Below are 20,931 nucleotides of genomic sequence, written 5' to 3' on the forward strand. Positions count from 1 at the left end.
TGAGCTACAAAACTCCGACTACACTTCTAAAAATACACGACAGCAAAGAGATGCATACACCACACTTTACGATTTGTAGTGACTCAGAAAGTTTGTGATCCTGTTCCTTGTATAAGTTTTTGACACAAATCATATTACTCGTAAAGATACTCCCAAGAAAGACAAAGTTTAATGTTGGTCGTTTAAACAAGTTTAGTCATATTTAAGCAAGCAAGTGACAAAAATATATGAGCAGACTATGAAAATACCTTTGAAATGATTTATCCATATATTGCAACAAAATGTACACAGTATACAACTTACAAGTTACGAAGCTGTACTCACTTCAAGTATTCCCTAATCCGCTCACAAATTCCTTTCTAAGATGATAAATTCGGCATATGGGATGTGTAAGGAAGGGCATGGATAATTCTTGAAGATGAACTGACTGGCACATCCACATTGCATTCATACGTAGAGGCCGTACAGATATCTGTAGATTTTCCTCCGGGAGCGGTGCTCGGTCTATTTTGACCAGATTTTGATAGGCCTCGTAACTTTCATGAAGGACTGTGAGTATTTTTTGGAGTTGAAAAATTACTCACTTTACACAGTCCAGCCTATATTTCACATTTAATGCGGTAGTTCACATAAATATAAACATCCTTCAAATTATGGAAATGTGGATTGACATCTTAATAATTAAATTGTGTAATCTGAGTTTTTACCATAACCACCCAGTGAAGTGGAATGGCCCAAAAGCGGAATAATATCAACAAGTGAAACGGTTACCATCACTCCTTCGCAACTAACTTTCTACATATGAGTACAGCGCGAATAATGAATAAACAAGGGCATATTTCTATCGATTTCGTATCAAGTATCGGAATGTTGCCAGGGAAATGATCATAACCAATGTATGCATGACTGATAAAGGGGTTATTACACATAATGTGTCTGCATTTTGTACACATCGCTTGAATACAACGCAATATTGACCAAACTGCTTGTCTGCGTTTTTCCCGGCCATACGTAAAGCTCCGTTGTTTGTCCTTAGGTGAAGGTTAAAATGCCAAGTTTCACTGAAGCTTAATCCCAGGTACGCTTGATTTAAGATTTGGCAAAAATGCTGCTCCAAGCTTTGGACACAATCCTTATCTCAAGATTTGCAAAAAAGATTGGATTAATCTTTATCGCAACAAGCTTGGCCAAAGAGCATTGGCAAACCTTCACCCAAGCTTAGAGTACCGCCAAGCTTGGACTAAGCCCGGGTACTGCACAATCGCGTGTGTAGTTGGAACAAAATATAGGTCAAACAATAGGTATCATTAAGTGTTGGCAGTATTGGCCCTCATTGTTGTTCTAGACTTAACCAGATATGAACTGGAAATGCTCCAGATCTGTGTTTCAATTAATCTGTTGAGTTGTCTGTAAATCAACACTTTTCTTTCACATTAACGCTAAGTAAAGCTCATTAAATATGCAAATTACCAATTAGCTGATTTGGAAATAAAAATGTATTAAACAACTATTTTATATTTGTATCATTAATATTAATGGAACTTTAATCAATATTGGTCAAGTCCTTCCAGTTAAACTTAATAATTGGGACAATTCAGCAAATTAGTAAATTACTGAACAGGTAACATAAAAATACCGTCAAGGACAGTGTGCTCGCATTCGGTTTGAATTGGTCCATTCGAGAAATGTTTAAACCAGGAAAAACAAGAATGACAAAAAGCAAATAAGGTCTCCAACTTAGGTACTGGAGGTCATCTTTAGGAACATGAATATCAACTTCTATAGCAATGGGACAAGCAGATCCTAGATACAGAAGCTAATGTCAACAACAAAAAATAGACAGAGAAGGCTTGATAAAAAGAAAAGGTGGGAGTGGGCAAAAAAATGTACAAGGGATCTGGTAAAAAAGTAATGCTACCTCATCAATCTTCTAGACCCTACCCCCTCCTAACAGGAAATGTATTTACAACCTTGGGAGTTTTTAGTTAATGCCATGAGTGTTATCATTCTAATGTAAACAGCACTTAAGTTAGATACAGATGGTGAAATGCCTTCCACTGTGGGCGGTGATTACAACATCTGGAATTATCCTGGATCCAAATTTCACATCAGTTCTTGTATGTCTTACATAGAAAAGTTGCAAAAATTGGTTCGCAGTGAAAAAATTCACCTCAGCTTTGATTTCTGGATCAAATTTTCGAAATTGATACCAAATATGACAAAATTATGTTCACAGCCTTCAAAACTGTCTCACAACATATCCTGGGTTGGTGTAGGTCATTTAAGGTCACAAACTGAGAAAATTGCCTAAAATATACAAATTTGGGGGTTTCCAAACACTTTGAGCAGAAAATTTATCTAATAACATCCCTCGGGACTTTATACCAAATTGCACAGCTATCAAACAAGTAATTTTGAGAACACGTTTTCTTGACCAAAAATGACAATATTGTCTTAAAAATACAAATTTGTATATTTCAGGACAATTTCCACATATCTAACTATTGTCATCTCTATACGTCTGTGTACAAAATATAAAAGCTGTCTGTCCAGGGGTTTTTAAAAGAAAATACTATTTAAGATTTTTTGACCAAAAATGACAAAATTGCTCCAAAATAGTAATTTTCCCAATTTTGTCATCATTTCAATAAATTAGAAGAGTAACACCCTCGGAAAGATCCAACCCAAATTTGAGAGTGATTGGGCTGGTGGTTTCAGAGAAGAAGAATTTTTACTGAAAATGAGAAAAATCACTGAAAAATTCAGTAAAAATACAAAATTAAGGATATCTTCACAATATTCATAAAACTGTTTAAGGTTCACCTAAGGTACTTGCTCACAAATTTTCAAAGCAATCAAAACAGCGGTTCTCGAGATATTAATTCTTGACCATTTTCACATTTTGTAAGCTCATTTGCATAATTTTGGCAATGCAGACTTCATTTACAGAAAATCCCATCTATAGGCCAGGATGCTTCCACACACCAAATACCATGCTGAAATGTGCAGCGGTTTGCGTGTTTTTTACGTTGACGGACATACTGTACATACGTACCTACATACATACATACATACATACATACATACATACATACATACACACATACATACAGACGCCATCGACTTCAGCTTATACGATAAACTCACATTGGTATAACCAAATGTGAGCTAAAAATGGTAAATGTCTTTCACTTCTATTATATTGTTGTACTCAGCAAATGTTATCCACATTGGTCGAGTCGTTTCAGTTTTATTACCGATAATGATAAGAGTTCATTAAAAATACAAACTCCTAATTAGCTGACATAAAAATTGCGATATACATTCACCTCTACTTTATCATGGTTTCATCAATATATACAATGAGTTTCATCTATTTCAGTCTATAATGGTTTGATGAGCCAAATGGGAAATATTCATTGAATACATAGATCAGTAATTTGCTGACATGAAAGTGCTAAATGACTTTCATTAATGTTATATCATAGTATTTTCAATGTACAGCAAGTTTTGTCAGTTTCAGTCAATCCAAATATATATCCCTAATTAGGAAAGTTCGTTAAGTATACACAGCAATTTGTTGATGTACAATGCTAAATGACCTTCAGTATTGTTATCTCACAGTAACTTCAATGTACATAGCATTTCAGTGAAGTTACAAATTTGTGTCAAAAGATTCAATTTACAGACAACTACAATATAATTTGAAACACAGGAGCATTTTTTATCTTGTTTCTGTAAAAATGCTTGTGCTAGCTTTACTTTAGACGTGAGGATATAGACTGTTTATGCATTGAAAATTGCTATCAGTAGTCTAGGAGATTAACTGAAGGTACATCAATCAATCCTACAGGTATATGTTGGATTAATGTTTTGTTCCTGTACTGAATAATGAGACACAATTTCACCAAGTATAATTAGACAATGGTATAAATAAATATTTATTAATATGGATCAATGATAGATGGAGGGCAGTTCTTGAACAGACACAACATGATCTAATTTGAATAAGCTGGAATAGCATCATCATCATCATCATCATCATCATCATCATCATCACTTCTTTGGCATCGGGAAAATGACAGAAATATTTAAATCAAATGGCCAGGGCTTTGAACAAGTTTCTAGACTGACCTTCAACTATGAGTGTGACAGTCTTCTTTTGAACTGTACCAACATTATTGACTCCAGTACAAATATAGTCACCGGCATCACTGCGGGATACTGACTGGATTTCTAGGGAATTGTCTCCTGACTGGGAGAATCTTGGAATAGTACCAGGAAGAAGTATATTTCCCTTATGCCACTCAATTGTTGGTTTTGGTATTCCAGTAGCATGACACTCAAGGGTGACCGATTTGCCAACAGATGTTGTAACCACAGATTGACCCCCTCTGATCTCAACAGGAACTGTTCAAATGAAAATTTCATAAATAAGCGATGTCATGAGAAAGTAAATATAAACTTTACAGTCAACATATCTATATTCCTACAACCGTGGAAATAGAAATTATGTAAATTTAAAAGTCTTATGATAATATAAATATGACTTAAAATTCAAACGGCAAATAAAAAAGGTAAAACTTGTCCAATCACCCCATCAAACGAACCATGCAAGAAGAGTTGAATATATGAATATGTAAATGACAGATTTTGAATCGTGGTACTAAGCAAACAATTAAATTCTCTCTTGCCACGCTTTAATTCCCTAATTTCTGTAACATCTAAGTTTCTAGACTGGAATGCTGTGTGAAGTCTGGCAAAGTAGTAGTGCTGTCATGCTGTCTGATTGTTGTTTCTTTGTAAAGGTCTTGCCACCATTGTGAAAATAACAGGTGAGTTCTTAAGTCTTGTTTCAATAATTCTGTAGCAATAGTTCTTCATTAGCATATAAATTTGGAATACGATATGCACAGGTTTCTTGTATCATGTGATGAAGATAAAAGCGATGCTGGTGTGAAAGGAATGGACATAAAAACCCCAGATTACGTAGCTGCTTGAAACTGCATTACTTGTTTTGTTTAAAATCAATACACATGAATCTCAAAAAGTCGCTGTCTCCAAAGATTTTTGTTGTTGTCAGATTTGCTATGAGGGATCTACCATGGTAAACACAGTAGAATTAAAACACCTGTGGGTGTTACAAACCTACGTCAACAGATTGTAAATAAGGTGTGAATAATAGGTTGCCCTAGGTGATCAGGAATTCATAGAATCTAGTCACCTTCACTGAAAATATGTGCAACGTTGATACAATTTGATCACTGTCTGGCTAAAAAACTAATATGAATAAAACACATTCTCTAAAAGTTTTGTAAGAACTTACCAAGAACAGTGACAAATACTCTGTAGACTGCAGGCTGTCCAAGACCATTGAATGCTGTACAAGCATAGACTCCAGCATCCTGGGAACTGATGTCATATATGGTCAACACTCCATCACTGCTTTCAACAAAATGCTCCTTGCCAAGTTGATCGATAGTCCTGGCGCCCATTCTCCAGGTTACTCTGGGTTCAGGCACACCTGAGGCTGCACAGCTCAAACGGATAGTGTTACCAGAATCTACTGTGATATCAGAAGGCCCTGGAATGATAGACGCTGGGCTGGCATCTGCGAAAATAAGGGAAAATAGCACAACACTGAAAAAATCAAAGTGAGACTTGAGTGGACACCGTGGGTCATTGGCTCGCTCAAAATTAGATATGCACATAATTAATGAGGTACAATATGTGGCGTCATAAGGTGTCCCATCATACCAAATATGAAGGGTGTAGCACTTGTGGTTACTGAGTTTTGGACAAATATGTATATTTGAGGTCAAAGGTCACCAAGGTCACTTGACATTTTGTCGAAAAAATAGTATTGCTAAGTTATCCCTATATACCAAAAATCAGACCTCTAGCTCTATTGGCTCGCTCGAAATTAGATATGTGCATAATTAATGAGGTAAAATATGTGGCGTCATAAGATGTCCCTTCATACCAAATATGAAGGGTGTAGCACTTGTGGTTAGTGAGTTATGGACAAATATGTATATTTGAGGTCAAAGGTCACTGAGGTCACATGACATTATGTCAAAAAAATTGTATTGCTAAGTTATCCCTATATACCAAAAATCAGACCTCTAGCTCTATTGGCTCGCTCGAAATTAGATATGTGCATAATTAATGAGGTAAAATATGTGGCGTCATAAGATGTCCCTTCATACCAAATATGAAGGGTGTAGCACTTGTGGTTAGTGAGTTATGGACAAATATGTATATTTGAGGTCAAAGGTCACTGAGGTCACATGACATTTTGTCAAAAAAATTGTATTGCTAAGTTATCCCTATATACCAAAAATCAGACCTCTAGCTCTATTGGCTCGCTCAAAATTAGATATGCACATAATTAATGAGGTACAATATGTGGCGTCATAAGGTGTCCCATCATACCAAATATGAAGAGCATAGCACTTGTGGTTACTGAGTTATGGACAAATATGTATATTTTAGGTCAAAGGTAATTAAGGTCACGTGACATTTTGTCAGATATTGGCTCGCTCAAAATTAGATATGCACATAATTAATGAGGAACAATATGTGGCGTCATAAGGTGTCCAATCATACCAAATATGAAGGGTGTAGCATTAGTGTTTACTGAGTTACGGACAAATATGTATATTTGAGGTCAAAGGTCACCAAGGTCACATGACATTTTGTCAAAAAAATTGTATTGCTAAGTTATCCATATATACCAAAAATCTGACCTCTAGCTCTATTGGCTTGCTCAAAATTAGATATGCACATAATTAATGAGGTACAATATGTGGAGGCATAGGGTGTCCCATCATATCATATATGAAAGGTTTAGCACTTGTGGTTACTGAGTTATGGACAAATATGTATATTCGAGGTCAAAGGTCACCAAGGTCACGTGACATTTTGTCAAAGCGTCTGAGATATCTGCGTGAACGGATGGACTCACATGGATGGACTAACGGACTGACATGACCCAATCTATGAGCCCCCTGGACTTTATTTGTGGGGACTAAAAACTGTGTCACTGCATCCTTTTTGCAATATGAATACGATGAGAAACTAAATTTTTATTTTTCTTGGCCTCATACATGGGAGTCTATGGACTGCCTTATATTATACATGGGAGTCTATGGACTGCCTTATACATGGGAGTCTATGGACTTCCTTATACATGGGAGTCTATGGACTGCCTTATACATGGGAGTCTATGGACTGCCTTATACATGGGAGTCTATGGACTGCCTTATACATGGGAGTCTATGGAGGTGAAAACTAAAAAGTCCTCTTACACGGCCAAATTTGATCGCATTGTGAAACAAATCGACGTGCATCTGTATGAGGTAGAGTACTATCCTTGTACCAAGTTTGAATGAAATTGCTCCAGGCGTCTCTGAGATATCTGCATGAACGGACGGACGGACGGACATGACCAAACCTATAAGTCCCCGCGGACGGTGTCCGTGGGGACTAATTTAGTATGTGTACAGTCACATCAAATTTGGTTCAATATTTCTTGAGATATAGCCCTATGGTAAAAAAGTCATAAAATATGCAAATAAGCAATTAATTAATAAGCCACACCCACCAAAATCTAATCAGATCTAAGTCTCATCATGATAATACCAAATATCAAATTGCATGACATTGGACCTAAGGGTTCTTAAGTTATGAGTGGAACAAAATCTGTCTACGGACGGACAGACGGACACACACACAGACATTGTGGCGACAAAGGACACCTTTGGTGCTTCGCACCACGGTGTCCAAAAACTGCAATAAAAATAATGCAAGAGTTTCAAATTGAAAATTACACATGCTAATAAGATAATTGAATGAAACTTATGACAATATTTTTGAAATAACTGTCAAAGAGGCATAGTTTTGCATGACATAAAGATTATCCAAGGAAGACAATTTAATTTTGACTAGCGGCCGATAGAGCTCTGAGATACATGTGTCGATGAAGAAGGTGGAAATCTTTGAAAGCTCATTTCAAGATGGCCTGACCAAAACTGGCAAAAACAGCTGCAAAAATACACAATTAAGGATTTAATGATAATTTGAACTTGACAGATGAAGATCATTCCATCACTGCTTTCAATAGGTTAAAGGTAAAAACCTCTTACTCAGATGTGTGGGCTGTTTCAGTTACTGCCTGCACATTTGCAGGATTTCCTGCTTTTCTTACCTCATTTGCATATTTTTGACACTGACATGTTCATTTGAACAACGCCACATCTCAACCCCTGCATCTACCTGTACACCAAATACTGAGATGGTAGCTTTGGCGGTATGGGAGCCTTTGCGTGTAACGGACATACATCAACACATACATACCCACATACATACAGACATACAGACGCCATCGACTCACCATCAGTGTTCGCGGTGACTTTTTTCTCCTCGCGTACGGCATACGCATTAGTCTGCTAAAATTGCGTAATGGCTGGATTTGAGTGCGTAATTTCACTTCCGCACTCGATTGATGAAAAAACTGACTGCAAAACACAATGTGCCGTTGAATAAACCTACACTACATATTCGGATTGTACGATGTAACATTATTTTAATGAAAACAGTTCAACGAACAACTTGAACAATGTTGAAACGTAACAGCGAAGGGTATACATGCAACCGTCACAACACATCGGGCAACCCAAAAGTTAGAGTTATGGCAGCTTATCCAGACGGTTTCTGGACGTTTCGGCAACAAGTCGTTTCGGCCAAAGACGTTTCGGCCTTCCAATTTCAGGCCCCAAGTCCGAGTCGTTTCGGCACTGCAACCCAAGACGTTTCGACACCGCTGAAGGCTACCTGTGGGAACTAGTGCTGGAGGGTAATGTTACAAATCAAAGTACTAAAAAGTATAGTGTCAACTAACATTCACGTACATGCTTAAGACCGTAAGAAAAAACTTCATATCATTTTCAAATCTGTGACACAAGTTTATCGATATCAATAGCCGCCGACACGGAAAAGTTTGAAAGCGGTGAGGAAACAGCACGGCAAAATTCACACAAAATGCACATAAAGTACTGGTCAGAACGCAAAGGTCACGCTTACGAATATGACGGATCAGTCAATTACTAAATAGTTTGAAAAAAAATCGAAACACAGACGCCGAAACGTCTTGGGATGCGGTGCCGAAGTGACTTGGGACCGGAAATTGAGAGGCCGAAACGACTTGGGCCGAAACGACTTGGTGCCTGAACGACCAGTTACCATCCAGACACTTCTGCAGTGTTCAAAAGTTATCGGGATTCCGACGAGTTCTACCAATGAATCATTTTTTTCACGGACTCGTAGAGCAAAGTTGAAAGAAATTAAAAACAGATTTGTCTGCTTCGACGCCATGCTGCATGTGTGCTTGATCAAAATTTGGGAACAGCGAGACGCGATGATCGTGCATGGTTGGCATTTATAAAATTTGTCGCAACATTTCTGTCAATCACTCACTTTCAGAAACTATCGCTCACCTGCAAATTAGCAACGTAATTCATAGGCACAGCTGACATGATAACGTGCCTAACGTGATAACGTGTGGACTACGATGCCGATTTTTCAGACAACGCCCAGAGAATTCGAAACTTTCCACACAAAATGAGTGATTGACAGAAATGTGTTGCAACAAATTTCGTCTGGTTGTCGCCTAAGCTCAGTCGTGGTGAGTGCTTTCGGTGTTATCCTTTGCGTATAGAAAACGCATAACGATGAAAAAAATGCGTAGAGAGTCAATTTCAATGCGTAAATACGCACTAATTTTGCGTAAACGCGAACTCTGACCATATAAGCTCTTTTTGGTATTTATATAAATACCAAATATGAGCTAAAAATGGCAAAAATTGCCTTACATATACAAATTTGCATTTTTCTGCAAAATTTGAACAACTCTGAAAGAGGTAATCCCTGGGGACATATCCCAAATATCAAAGCTGTCTGACCTGCATTTTTGAAGAAGAAGATTTTTAAAGAATTATTGACCAAAAATGACAGAATCGCCTTTAGAATACAAATTTGTACCACGATTGGTACAAATCTAACTGTCATCCCAAGTAAACTGCATATAAAATTTCACAGTAATCGGACATCTGGTTTTAGAGAAGGCAATTGTTGACGGACGATGGACAAATGGACAAACGACGACTGACAATCAGCCTATTTGATAAGCTCAGCATCACTGACAGCCGAGCTAACAAGGGTGAACAGTAGTACCACCTGTTTTAGTAACCAGTTTGGCAGTTAACGTTTTTAATATTCAGCTATCTCTTGATGGCCTGTATCTCAAAACTAATGAAATACTCTAATGGAAATACATAAATTCTGATGAGTGATTTAATTTTACTGCAACAGTTGAGATATTTCGTTGGAGCATTGGGAAGGGAAATAAGGCTACGGTACATGAGAAAGGAGTGATCATAGTTTTAAAAGGTTTGGCTAAACCACTCTACCTGGACAACCAAGCATGTTTTCATCTTTTGCAAAGGTAATGCCATCATTGCAACATCCATATTCACTGATGACACAACCAAAAAGAACCTCTCTGTCTCTGTCCTCATCCTCCTGTTCCTCTTCAGACTCAAAACCTGGACAGCCATCATTAGTCCATCCAGATCTAGGAATATCACTACCAGGACAGCATCCATATGTAGTTATTCGACAGTCAACACCCAGCTGTGGGGTTTCCTCTCTGTCTACTTCTTCTTCGACAACAGGCGGGCATCCACTATAACCTCTCTCTGTAGCTGGTGTTATGCCATCTGGACAGCATCCATATGGAGTTGTTCGACAGTCACCACCAAGCACTGGGGCTCCTTCTCTGTCTACTTCTTCTTCCACAACAGGTGGACATCCACTGTAACCCCTTTCTGTAGCTGGTGTTATGCCATCTGGACAGCATCCATATGGAGTTGTTCGACAGTCACCACCAAGCACTGGGGCTCCTTCTCTGTCTACTTCTTCTTCGACAACAGGTGGGCATCCACTATAACCTCTCTCTGTAGCTGGTGTTATGCCATCTGGACAGCATCCATATGGAGTTGTTCGACAGTCACCACCAAGCACTGGGGCTCCTTCTCTTTCTACTTCTTCTTCCACAATAGGTGGGCATCCACTGTAACCCCTTTCTGTAGCTGGTGTAATGCCATCTGGACAGCATCCATAACGACTTCTGCGGCAGTCTTCACGACCTTGTTCTTGCTCGTCTTCAGAGTCAGACTCTGGTTCCTGTCTATCAACTTCATTGAAACTTGGCTGCGATGTTCCTGTGAGGAAAATGCATAACTAGATCACATATTCTAAAATTCAATTATAGGGCAGTGGAAACTATCATATGCATATCATTATTCCATGCAGAATCATTTGGTCCTCTTCATTAATTAAGTCTGTGATAACTTTGATACAGATGGCACTCAATGGCCAAGAATGAGTTCCATGGTGGTGAAAACATAAAACCAATGTAGGCCGTCATCCTAATTACAAAAGGTCATTAAATGAGTCAATTAGGAATTAATCGACAGGATGTTGCCAAACATTTTTGCATACTATCCTAACACTAACAGATTATCACTGGTACCATATTTAATAAACTTTGATGCAGTATTTACACACTATGAGATCAACATCTGTACCAAGTTTCATCAAATTTGAAGCAGTATTTGTGGATATATCACTCGAATTAGGAAAGTTCATTACATATGCAATGACAAATTAATTAATATGACACTGATAAATGTCTCTTTCACTGTTAAAGCAATGTGAGCTTAACATCTGTACCAAGTTTCATGAAATTTAATGCAGTATTTATTGACATAGCAGCCTTATTACGAAACTTCAATAATTGACATAATACTGCTACATGACGTGAAACAAATTGACGTGCATATGTATGAAATAGCTCAATGTCCTTGTACCAACTTTGAATGATACTGGTGGAAATGTGTCTGAGTTATGGCTCTGTACATGAGAAAATCATGACAAAATCGCCGCCCATAGCGATATTTGATCTTACTGTTTAAAAAATCAACACGTATATGTATGACATAAGTTAATGTCCATGTACCAACTTTGAATAAAATCAGTTGAGACTTGCCAGAGTTATGGCTCATGACATGCTAAAAACCATAACAAATTTGCCACCATGTGGCCATATTGGATCATATTGTGAAACAAATAGACCTACATATGTATAACATAAGTCAATGCCCTTGTACCAACTTTGAATAAAATTGCTTGATACATGTCTGAGTTACGGCTCCATACATGAAAAAATCTGATACTATCCAATATGGCGGCCATATTGGATAGTATCACAAAACAAATCAATGTGCATATGTATGACATAGGTCAATGTCCTTGTACCAAGTTTGAATAAAATCGGTCGAGACGTGCCTGAGTTATGGCTAAGGACATGAAAAAATTGTAACAAAATGGCTGCCATGTGACCATATTGGATCATATCATGAAACAAATTGACGTGCATGTGTATGACATAGGTTAATGTCCTTGTACCAACTTTGAATAAAATCGGTTGAGATATGCCTAAGTTATGGCTCTGTACATGGAAAAATCGTAACAATGGCCGTAAGGCAGTCATATTGAATTGTATCACAAAACAAATTCACGTGCATATGTATGACATAGGTCAATGTCCTTGTACCAATTTTGAATAAAATCAGTTGAAACATGTCTGAGTTATGGCTCTGTACATGAAAAAATCGTAATAAAATGGCCACATGGCGGCCATATTGGATTGTATCACAAAACAAATCAATGTGCATATGTATGACATATGAAGTAATCCTTGTACCAAGTTTGAATGAAATCGCTCCAGGCATCTCTGAGATATCTGCGTGAACGGACGGACGGACGGACATGACCAAACCTACAAGTCCCCCCCCGGACGGTGTCTGTGGGGACTAAAAACTGAAAATAAAGATTTAATCAGTATAAATATTGCCATGAAATACACATATTTTGTATTTAAGTAATGGTTATTAATCCATCTCAAAATTAAGATATCCAGGAAGTAAACAGTCTTGCATATATGTCATCAAACTAGTTTGCAGACAGCATCGATCAGAAATCAGAATTAAGCAGGCGTTGCACATAAGTCAGCGCATTTTGCTGAAAATGTTATGTAAAGATTCTTTAAATTTTCATTAATTTCCTAGCCCAAGATTCAATATTGGCTGGGTTCACCTTTTAGCATCACCAGCAGTCATGAGTTGGGTGAGACTCAAGTCTCAGTTTATACAAAAACCCGATTTTCTTGTTTTTCTCTGCTGCTTTCAACATTTCAAAATTGAGGTCTTCTTATCCCAAGTATGTACCCCTTCAACCTATATAAAATATTTCTACCATAATAAACTTCAAATTCTCTGCTTTTTTGGAAATACAAGTTTGAGGGAGTTTTTCATGTCATCTTTCATAAATATTGCTTTGGAAAAAGTGTGTTGGTTGAGTGCAATGCCACTTAAAACTAATTATGCAGAGTGCACCACCTTCAACTAATTATGCAGAGTCCGGCTTTCAGAGGATTTGTTTCTGTTAAATGTTTCTTCCTCTCATGATATTCTTCAACAACATTTCAAATAAAGCAAATTTGTTTTGCGAGTATCATTGCGTTTGCATCGTACCTCTACAATTCGGTGTCTGCCTTCTATCAACAGTTCTTGTCTCTTCCAGTTCCCGGCCATTTTCATCCACACACCAACAGTATCCATCATCTAGTCCACCATAGCACTGAACTTCAGCATATTCTCCATTATCCTTGCATGCTGGTACAAAAGCTTCAACTCCTGACAGTACCCTTGCCTCTGCTTGCTCTTTGTGTCTAATGCAACGAGTATCTAGCCTTCTGTATGCTGTCAAGGAATATCAAATATGGCATAACAAAACCATGTATAGAAGTCTCAATTACTGTACTGTACTTATTCATTTATGAGGAAAACAATTTCAAGAATTATCTAACAAGAGTAAACATGTACATACCAAATCCTGTTTATATTTAAAAAAAAATAAAGTCCCCTGACTTATCAGACACCTTAATTACTGTAAATAATTACATGTAAATTAGAAAAAATAAGAAGTGTTGGTGGAAACCATGGGGTTGCTCTATTCTAGTACCCCCTCCCCTATAACTACACCTAAAAATTCATGTGGCTGACCCGGGTCTTACCGGTATAATCGGATGAATACAGTAGATTAAGTGAAAAGGGTCAATGTATGTATTGTCAAGATCACATCAACTGGAATTCTCTTCAAAGGCCAATTGAGATACAGGAGAGAGCATACACTTACGTTCACAATCTGGATTTGGTTGTCCTCTAGACCTGTCTGTTCCAGGTACTTTCTCCCCATTCACATCAACACACCAACATGAAGACAGGAAGCCATAGCACTGCATTGGTTCAAAGTCTCCTTCCTCAGTACAATCAACTGTAAACTGGTCTGGTAAAAGACTGATCAGTTGCTCAGCTCTCTGTTTTCTACATTCAGTATCACGTAGTGGTTGGTATTCTGCAATACACAGCACAGTCTGCAGTTATTATGATGCTAAGTTTTACTCTCCGAATATATGGTGTGAGAGCTTCTATCCTGCATTGTATGATCTATACAATTTAACTGAATTCCAATTTTGAAGAAACAGTTTTTCTAGGGTATCAATTTGACAAAATCTGACAATTTAGAGATGTAATAAAGTACTAACAGTGTACTTATTTTTTGTAATTGCCAACTGTGAATATGACAATCTCTTTTACCTTAACAGGACGAAGTCGGCCATTTTTCATGAATTTTGTTTGATACAAGATACTACTTATATTGTTTAACATGTTGAAAGATACTGAATGAATGGGTGACCATGCACACATTCGACCCCGGTTTTAGACATGATCAATGAAACCATTGCAAAAATGAATTAATGGTCATGACCATTAATTCATTTTTGTGATGGTTTCATTTATTGTGCCTAAAACCGGGATTGAATATATGCATGGTCACCCATTCATTCAGTATCTTTTGATATGTCAAACAATATAAGTAGTATCTCACACCCAACAAAGTCATGAAAAATGGCCGACTTTGTCCCTTTAAATTTATTTCAATAAGAAACTGATACAACTGTTGTTTTTGCTTCACTGTCTATGTTGTTATGATCAGGTAAAGTTGCTTCAAAGATTATAAACATGAACATATCACTTATCATATTGAGACTGACCATTTCCAGAAGTCCTAAATGATTGTCAGGGTTATTTGGTTGTCTATGGTAACTTTATCTATTCAAAATTCAACATTTTGTTCTGAGGAAAATGCAGTTTTTGGCTTAAATGGTGATTCAGTACAGAAAAAAACACACTCAAGGTTGCCCACCATTACTCAGAGGAATATTACACTGTACCAGAGTTGCTTGTTACTGACCATTAAATCCAAATGGTCTGGCTTGATACAGTAGCAAGATGTTAGGTTTCAAAGGGTTCATGAAATGGAAAATTGTATTTTCAAAGTTATAATGATGTCATTCATACCATCACAGTCAGGTCTTGGATCGTATGGTCCTTTTCTAGTTCCTACTACCTCTCTTCCAAGTTCATTTACACACCAACAGTAACCAGAATTTCCCCAACACTGTCTTGCTTTAAATCCGCCTTCCTCTGTGCACTGGGGGATCATCTGACCAGGTTCAGGATCAGCTAAGGCATCTGCACGCTGTCTTCTACACTCTGTGTCTCTTATTGTTTCTATAGAAATCAGAATCAAATTAAGTCATGGAAAATTATGGAAATTCAACAATCTTATTTTATTGTTGTTAAAATTTTATGGGGCTTACCACTTTCTCAATATCACTCAGAGAGAAGCACAGCAACTTATTACACATAGGGCCAATGTCCCTGAAGCTGCTATAGATGGTATAATAATCTTTACAGCCCTGATACGGGTTTTGCGGACCGAGGTTGTACGGCGGAAGGGCCCGAGTGTGCGAGGGCCCGTACGCCGTACGACCGAGGTCCGCAAAATCCATATCAGGGCCGTAAAGGTTTTATCATATACCTTATTATTACTGAATATCCAGGAAAATTATTTATTTTTTCAATCTCGTATGGCTAGATTGAGCGGTTTTTTCATTTTTATGGCGAAATTAGACCTGACATCGTCATTCCATCGGCGAAAGCCCAAGCCAAATCACTTTGCGCATTGATATAAGTATGATGTAATCTATTTACATGTAAACAAACTAATTCTCAATCACAGCTGTCACTCGCAAATGTACAAACAAAAAAGGGAAGGAGACCTTTGTTAAAGTTACACAAATCCGAACGTTTAATAAACTTTTCAAATATGAATATTAAGTGCTGACAGATTAAAATTTTCTAATGATTGAAACGACTGAATGAGCACGGCAACGTACAATCGAAATAGACTTGAAGTTGAAACACAAGAACGCAACGACACGGACTTAGTCAACGTGCAACGTCAGCACAAACATCAAAATTCAAAAAACAAATGCAACAGTCAACAGACTGAATCACTGACTATCACTGTCAGATTCGATGACAAATGGACGGCTTCTCTTGACTTTCGGTGCGAGCGTGATGTTAAATGTACAGTTATTCATTATCGTATGTGCACAGGCGAGCGCCTTTTCTGTCTTCGGTTGCAATGGGGAGAGTGGTCTTTTCATGATCGGTGAATTTGCGATGGGTTTCGCCGGGCACTCCGTCTTCACGCCTGTCACCGTGGCAGGCTCAGAACTGTACCTCTGCTGATTGGCGACATCTGTCAGAATACCTGAAATACGGCGGTGGTCATCGATGGAGACGGTGTCATAATGCTGGAGACTCGACACATTTTTATGGCCAGTGATCTTGATGATCTGCTTAGGTGGAACGCCGGCTTTGCTTAGGGTTTGCACTGTTGTTTTGCGAACGGAGTGGTTTGTTTTGCATCCAGCAAATGACATAGATTTTGCAGCCCGTTGCATGAAAGATCCAAGCTTGTTTTTACCCATCGGTCGGGGATAAAACCACAGCAAGGAGTTGATCTTATGAGACGGGATAGGTTGAAGGTAAAACGGACTATCATCGTTGCACGCGTCAATGGGTCTCCGATTGATGAACTCGCGGTAGATCGAAATCGGGTCACGGTCACTTCCGGGAGCTTCAAACACGCGAGGGGGGACGGAGCGACAATCCATATACTTTCCGTCTCTAGTCTTCGTGTCACGCTCGCGAAATTCTAGGAACAAGTGTCCGGAGTTGTCTCTCTGTAGTTTTATATCGCCGAAGGTCAGTTTTTTATGTTCGTCACGACCGCGGAGTCCAAAGTTCTTCGTAAAGATATACCACAGCGGGAAGATGATAGTTTCACCGTCCTTCTTTCCAAGAACGCCAGACTTCCACATTGCATTTTCTTCCTTGGGAGAAATTGCCTCAGATGCTTGAGGCTTTCCGCCCATCCCACGCTTCTTGAGTTGCATCCGCTTTGCCTTCAGTGCTTCGTTAGCTATGTCGAATTGCTTATCATTTAGAGAAACGCCGTATCGCTTTTCCGAAAAATACCTCTCAATGCTGTGTTTCACTGTCGAGATTGAATCAGGCTCGTAGTCGCTCCCATTGTCTTTCTTCATATTGATGAAAAACGCCGCTAGGTATTCATTCAGGGCAGTTGCTGGGATGTTAGACAGCTCACGATGGTCATCATACCGAGTCTCGATAAATCGTCGTACTTTGTTTACATCTCTCTCGGTCGTTCTTACAGTACTGACCTTTCACTGAGATTTTATGAAATTGTTCACGGAATCCATGTCTTCGTTTCCTATGGCGGATGCGCAGGTGTTTGTCGTTTCAGAGCCATCATCGATATCACCGAACAAGATACTGTTTAGATTTTCTGCGGGAATTTCCTGCAACCACTGCATTATTTCATCAGCTTGTGCCATGGTGTTTTGATCAGCACTGAGAACTGAAGAACGCAGACGACAATTTTTGAATCTCGCGCTGATTTGTTTACACGTTGGGAAGTGTACAAATAGCAACGCGCATAGCAACCACACTGAAAGTAGTTCAGGACTGTGCGTGAATGTCCATATTTAGACAAAGTGTGCCGGTCCGTGATACGGCAACTTATTACACACCTGTCAGAGCGCCTTTTCCCATAGGTTTACATGGGTACGTGAATCTAGGTATATGATAATACCTGATAAAGTGAGAGCAGAGGTCCTTTGGCAATACAGTGTATTCTTATGGCAGGAGACTGTTTCAGTATGGCTCATACTTACAGAGTCCCCTATAAACACAGACATTCATCAATAGCCAGCATAGAAAACTGCCATGCCTATAAGGGACTGGTCAGTTTCTTCGGCCTGGGGGGGGGCCGGTGGATTATTTTTTGCCGACGTCAAAAAGTGGCTGACCCCCCCTATTCCAAATTTTGAAAACAGGGTGACCCCCCTATTCCAAATTTCTAAAACAGGGTGACCCCCCCCCCCCCCCCCCCCCCCGGCGTGACAAGGTAAAACAAAAGATGGACATAAATTATATATATATATATATATATATATATATATATTATATATATATATATATATATATATATATATATATATATATATATATATATATATATTTTACATTTTACATATATTTATATTTTAAATAGTCATTCTATGTTTTAGTGAAATTGTTCACATGTCAGTTGTAAGATAGGAATTTCAAAGGTCAATCTTAATGTTTAAATACAGTACATTTTGAATGAGCTGTATTTTGAATGAGCTGTGAATGTATTTCACACTTTCTCTGCTTAACCAGATGTCCTGAACTGTTGTACAGAAATGGATGTCAATCATAAATATCAAAGAGGAAAAAGCAGTGAATCAAAAACTTTGATGGGTGTTAAGACTTGCCAACCATCCAATTAAATCTACTGAGGAGCCATAGAGAGCTTTTTTAGCCAAATCTGATGTGTACAGTGTCTGAGAGGACCTTTTCTTGTGTAACATTGAAACCATAAAAGCACAGCTAATAATGACAAAAACTGCCTTTTTTAACTGTTATTTTGTTTCATAAAAAAGCATCTTTCTACAGAAAACCTATGAAACAAAGGAAAATAATTGCATCAATGAGAAGGAAAGATATCTTGTCATTTTTCTATCTCTAAAATAAGTCACTGTATCAAATATATATTGTGAAATATTTGTGCATGTTGCTTTCTCATACTGAATTCTCACAGAGAGAACAGAAAAGTATCAGGAATTTGTCATCCTTTTCATATGAAATGCAGATTTCATAATGGTACACTTTCACTTAGCAAACATCAAGATATCTCTGAAAGTATGGCGCCCGAAGGGCGCGCCAAAAAATATGAAACATCCTGATATCTCTGATATATATGCCTTGTATATTAAAGTCATGCACCTGAAGGGCATGCTGAAAGATGTATGATATATTAAAGTAATGAGCTTGAAGAGCACGCTGAAAAATATTGAACATACAGATATCTCTGATGTTTAAGTTGGGCATGCTGAAAAATATGACTGATTATTAAAGTTACGCGCCCGAAGGGCGCGCCAAAAAATACAACTGAATGATGAATTTTGTGGCTGACACTAGCATTTTAGGCAATGATGAGCCTGTGTCAAAATTCAACAAGTCTTTGACAATGACATAGTCCCCACTTGTAATAGGAGTATTAGTCTTGAGGGGGCAGGGAAATGAGGTCATTAAGAAGTATCACTAAAGTGTATATGTTCAGATCTATGGACGCATAGGTCTATGTCATTGTTCCCAATTTGAAACAAGAGGCATGTCTAAGTTCTGGTTCTAAATCGGGAAAAAAGATCAAACCTCTAGCTGTATTGGCCAGCCAAGAAATACATATGTGCATAATAAATGAGGTACAAGATGTGACATCTTAAGGTCTATTATCCTATCAAAATTGAAGCGTAAAGAACTTGTGATTACTGAGTTATGCATATATACATATTCAAGGTCTAAGGTCATCAAGGTCACGTGACATTTTGAAAAAAAACATTGTATTGCTAATTAATCCATATATGCCAAAATTCAGACCTCTAGCTCTATTGGCTTGCCCACAATTATATATGGGCATATTAACGAGGTAAAGCATGTGTTGTCATAAGGTCTCCCATCCTACTAAATATAAAGGACATAGCACTTGTGGTTACTTATTTATTGACATAATCGTGTATTTTAGGTAAAAGGTTATCGAGGTCACATGACATTTTGTCAAAAAATTTCTATCCTATAGTCTATCCCTATATACTAAAATCATACATTTACCTCTATTGGCTTGTTCAAAATTAGATATGCACATAATGAATCAGGTACAATATGTGGCGTCATAAGGTGTCCCATCATACCAAATGTGAAGGGTGTAGCACTTGTGGTTCCTGAGTTATGGACAAATATGTATATTTGGGGTCAAAGGTCACCGAGGTCACGTGACATTTTGTCAAAAAAATTGTATTGCTAAGTTATCCCTACATACCAAAAATCAGACCTCTAGCTCTATTGGCTCGCTCAAAAATTAGATATGCACATAATTAATGAGGAACAATATGTGGCGTCATAAGGTGTCCCATCATACCATATATGAAGGGTGTAGCACTTGTGGTTACTGAGTTATGGACAAATATGTATATTTGAGGTCAAAGGTCACCAAGGTCACGTGACATTTTGTCGAAAAAAATTGTATTGCTAAGTTATGCCTATATACCAAAAATCAGACCTCTAGCTCTATTCGCTCACTCAAAATTAGATATGTGCATAATTAATGAGGTACAATATGTGGCGTCATAAGTTGTCCCATCATACCAAATATGAAGGGTGTAGCATTTGTGGTTACTGAGTTTTGGACAAATATGTATATTTGAGGTCAAAGGTCATTGAGGTCACA

At 38.0% G+C, this 20,931-nt stretch overlaps 1 protein-coding gene across 2 annotated transcripts in view; it reads right to left on the bottom strand.

The window, feature by feature from the left end:
• The window catches only part of LOC139150385 (papilin-like), a 70,302-nt gene that overhangs the window by 6,482 nt on the left and 42,889 nt on the right, over window positions 1–20,931 (bottom strand). For both annotated transcript variants that reach the window (XM_070722725.1, XM_070722724.1), the window contains 6 exons: window positions 15,546–15,758; window positions 14,320–14,538; window positions 13,656–13,883; window positions 10,470–11,282; window positions 5,327–5,611; window positions 4,135–4,410 (listed from right to left, as the gene is read on the bottom strand). In XM_070722725.1, the coding sequence (XP_070578826.1) occupies window positions 4,135–4,410; window positions 5,327–5,611; window positions 10,470–11,282; window positions 13,656–13,883; window positions 14,320–14,538; window positions 15,546–15,758 (2,034 nt within the window). The remainder of the gene's footprint in view (window positions 1–4,134; window positions 4,411–5,326; window positions 5,612–10,469; window positions 11,283–13,655; window positions 13,884–14,319; window positions 14,539–15,545; window positions 15,759–20,931) is intronic.

The sequence above is a fragment of the Ptychodera flava genome, chromosome 14, assembly GCF_041260155.1.
Source record: "Ptychodera flava strain L36383 chromosome 14, AS_Pfla_20210202, whole genome shotgun sequence".
Lineage (NCBI taxonomy): Eukaryota > Metazoa > Hemichordata > Enteropneusta > Ptychoderidae > Ptychodera > Ptychodera flava.